The sequence below is a fragment of the Raphanus sativus genome, chromosome 6 (assembly GCF_000801105.2).
Source record: "Raphanus sativus cultivar WK10039 chromosome 6, ASM80110v3, whole genome shotgun sequence".
Taxonomy (NCBI): domain Eukaryota; kingdom Viridiplantae; phylum Streptophyta; class Magnoliopsida; order Brassicales; family Brassicaceae; genus Raphanus; species Raphanus sativus.
Window position 1 is genome coordinate 724,008 of NC_079516.1, and position 3,163 is coordinate 727,170.

General features: G+C 36.4%; 1 protein-coding gene across 1 annotated transcript; it reads right to left on the reverse strand.

Annotated features, from left to right (window-relative positions):
* Positions 1 to 1,084: 1,084 nt before the first annotated feature.
* On the reverse strand, positions 1,085 to 2,360 carry LOC130496794 (probable aspartic proteinase GIP2). The gene is made up of 2 exons (XM_056989268.1): positions 1,598 to 2,360; positions 1,085 to 1,509 (listed from the first exon to the last, which is right to left on the reverse strand). The coding sequence occupies exons 1-2, from the start codon at positions 2,358 to 2,360 to the stop codon at positions 1,085 to 1,087; spliced, it is 1,188 nt and encodes a 395-aa protein (XP_056845248.1).
* Between the last annotated feature and the right edge of the window lie 803 nt (positions 2,361 to 3,163).

A 3,163-nucleotide genomic window follows, 5' to 3' on the forward strand; every position in this document is an offset into this window, starting at 1 on the left:
TTGCACCAGCAGGTTAAATAAAATATGAAGTTAATTTTCCTTCCGTTTCATACTAAGTAGTTTTTAAATAAATTTACGCGTATATGAAAAAAAATATTTGTATTTGTATAGTAATTTAGCTAGTTATTTCTGATTTTCAGAATAAAATTAGTTTTATGTGTAGGATATATTATACAATCAGTTATTTTTAAAACAATAATGAAATCCTTTTCATGAAAAGATGAAATATTAGTTTTAGTAGCAGTAAGTATATTAATAACGAAGAGTTATTATAATGGAAATGCCATGAGGCCCAAAAATAATCTTGAACAACCAGAAATTTATGAAACCGTTGATATAAATAGATACTTAATTTTTCATCACAAAATAAGAGCAAACACATTGTAATTGCACCAGCAGGTTAGATATATACAGCCAGTAGCTCAACTTCTATTCTTTTTAGTTTAGAGTGGCCAGTTTCATGAGCTTTGCGATTTGGTCAGTGATCGACTTTGTATCCACGGAGTTGAACTGGAGGCAGCTGTTGGACAGACCAAATTCTTTTTAAAGAAATTATATTTACTGTAGCTAACCGAAATAGTGTAAAAAAGAAGCACCATTGGTCTAGTCTCCAGTGGTAGTAAATTAGTATAGACCCAGCGTATGCTTTTCAAAAAAATTCACAGCTTTGAAGCTTTAAATAAACTACTCTAGAATTCCTAGCTTGACTTTCGGATGTATTTAAATTTGAAAAAAATAAACATTAACTAAAGTTCTTTAAAAATTTAGGTTTCCTTACAAGAAAGCCACACTATTATCAAAGTAAAATGAACAATTAGAGTTAATGATCTTATGGCTCCGAATGATGACTAACCTGGCCTGCACCGTACCGCTGTGAATAGTAACAAAAATCTTTACTATTACAATCGTACCACACTTGTCTTGCAGTTGTTCCGCGTATTGCCATTCGAGTCTAAGGGTAAAATTTTGAGTAGGACGACTTATAAATTCTCTTTTATTTTATAGGAGAATCTTTTGCCGAGTTATTTTATTAACAAGATGGTGGTTTTTTTTTGTGGAAAATAGAAAAAAAGTAACAATGAACTCAACATAGTGGACGACTACACGAAGTGTTGTGAAGCAAAAGCGAAGAAGTGAATGAAAACTTTGAAGCCTCAAGATCGAACTCGATTAGGTTATCTTCTACTTGATATCCTCCAATCTCAACCGGAAATCTCACACCAACTCCAGCATCGATAAACGCTAGACACACAACGGTTTTCTTTACCTTCACAAGCGAGTCAGGGCCATAGATATTCCACTTGGCTCCTCCCCCCATCACCAGACTGATCACGGGAATCTCTTTATCCAACAGAGACTTTCCTCCAAAACTTTTGTAGCTAAAGCAGTCAGTGAAGGGAGCCACGGCTTTTCGCTTCTTGGCTTTCCCCGCGAAAGCTTTGACAAGAGATTTGTAAATGGAAGTCTCCAAGAGACCGTAAGGAATCAAGCTAGAACTGATCCTTGCACCTTCCCAACCGTCAATTATTTTTTTTATTAAAAGAGATTCTTTTTCCGTTGACTTTGATAGATTTGACATCTATGTGATAGCTAACACTCTCCCCGCCATGAAGCGCGAACCGAGTAAGAGGGGTGGAAACCAATAATCCCGTCACGTCTTTACGGTTCGGTGGCAGCACATAGGGGCTGCCACCGATGTAAACAGCCCCGGAATAGTTATTTCCGGGCTTGGAAGGTAAACAAAGAGCGACTTTAAAGGGAATCTTGTAAGAAGAGACGATGGCGTTGACGAAAGACGTCGAGGTATTACCGAGTCCGAGACCGCCGTTAGAACCGTACGGAAGCTTTGTATAGGCTTGAAAGCCATCGCCTACGCAAGCGAAACTTGCTCTCAGCGGGATGGGTGCTAAGTGAGCTGATGGTGACGTGTCGCGTAGGATCATCAAATCGTCGTTGACTAGATAATTGACGGTTGGGGTGAAGGCTAAGTCGGATTCGACGCCAGATATACACGTGTCGTTTCTGCAGGTAGGTCCGAAGGGGCCGAAGCAAGTGGTGCAACGATCTTTAGTTTGTGCGCAGCCACGGGACCCACAGAGGACAGGGGTATAGGTGGTTGAGTTATAGCCGAGCTCGCGGCAGTTGAAGTATAAGGCTGAGGCAGTAACGTCTAGGACTAGGTTAACGTTGAGTGGTGGCTTCCCGACGGTCATGTTGGTGTAGTAGAGACCGGATATAGTGTCTTTCAAGATCGGAATAGCAAAAGCACGAGGCTTTTGCTTTGGCTTGTGTTTAGTCAGAGATGTGGTGACTGCGGTTAAAACGAAGAAAATGTTTAGAAAAATGAAAAGTCGAGCCATTTGTTGCTGGTGGAGAAAAGTTGAGAGATGTTTAGTAGTATAATAAGTTGCGAGTTGTGTATCTCTCACACTCACTAACCATTTATATACAGTTACAAAGCTGAATCGGATGTGGGGTATTTAAGATAAATAAATGAAATTGTAAAATTTGAGAAAAAACTTTATGTGAGTTAAATAAAAGAAAGTAAAATATGCGAAGCATGTGAGGAAGATTGAAGCCAGAGATTCGTTGGTTGCTTTCAAACCGAATAAATAATCGATATGGGAAGCTTGTATTAATAAATAACCGATATGGTATTACATAGAAATAAACAAGTTAGTAGATTTTGACCGCTTGACTGAGCGAGTTTCAATTTCAATTTTCATCTTTGTTTATACTAATGATTTATAATATGGGTACTAATATAACATTTTGAGAAATAACAATGTATTTAATTACATCGAGTATTTTTTTGCATTCTACAGTAAATTATATGATTGATATTTATTAGATTTCATATAAACAAATCCAAAATTAGTGTAATTAGATTTATGTATAAAATATCTAGAAAATAATTTTTCTGAACTAAAACTAAAAAAATAGATAAATATGAGTTATTATGGTATTACAAATTGATATATTAGTTATAGCATTTGCAAGAAAATATAAATATGGTAGGCAATTTATTCCGTAGAACATTCGATTTATACAGTTGTATCCATAGGTTTCAAAATAGAGAAAGTATATCTATTGTGAAAATATTTTATCAAGCATGTTAGGAAGGATCATAACTGTCTTGGCCGATAATATATGTCAACTTAAC

Excerpts from the sequence above, each read along its gene's own strand:
- LOC130496794 (XM_056989268.1), bottom strand. The coding sequence starts at position 2,360 with ATGGCTCGACTTTTCATTTTTCTAAACATTTTCTTCGTTTTAACCGCA. Across the intron at positions 1,510-1,597 it reads CGCGCTTCATGGCGGGGAGA|GTGCAAGGATCAGTTCTAGC; the intron begins GTGTTAGCTATC and ends ACGGTTGGGAAG.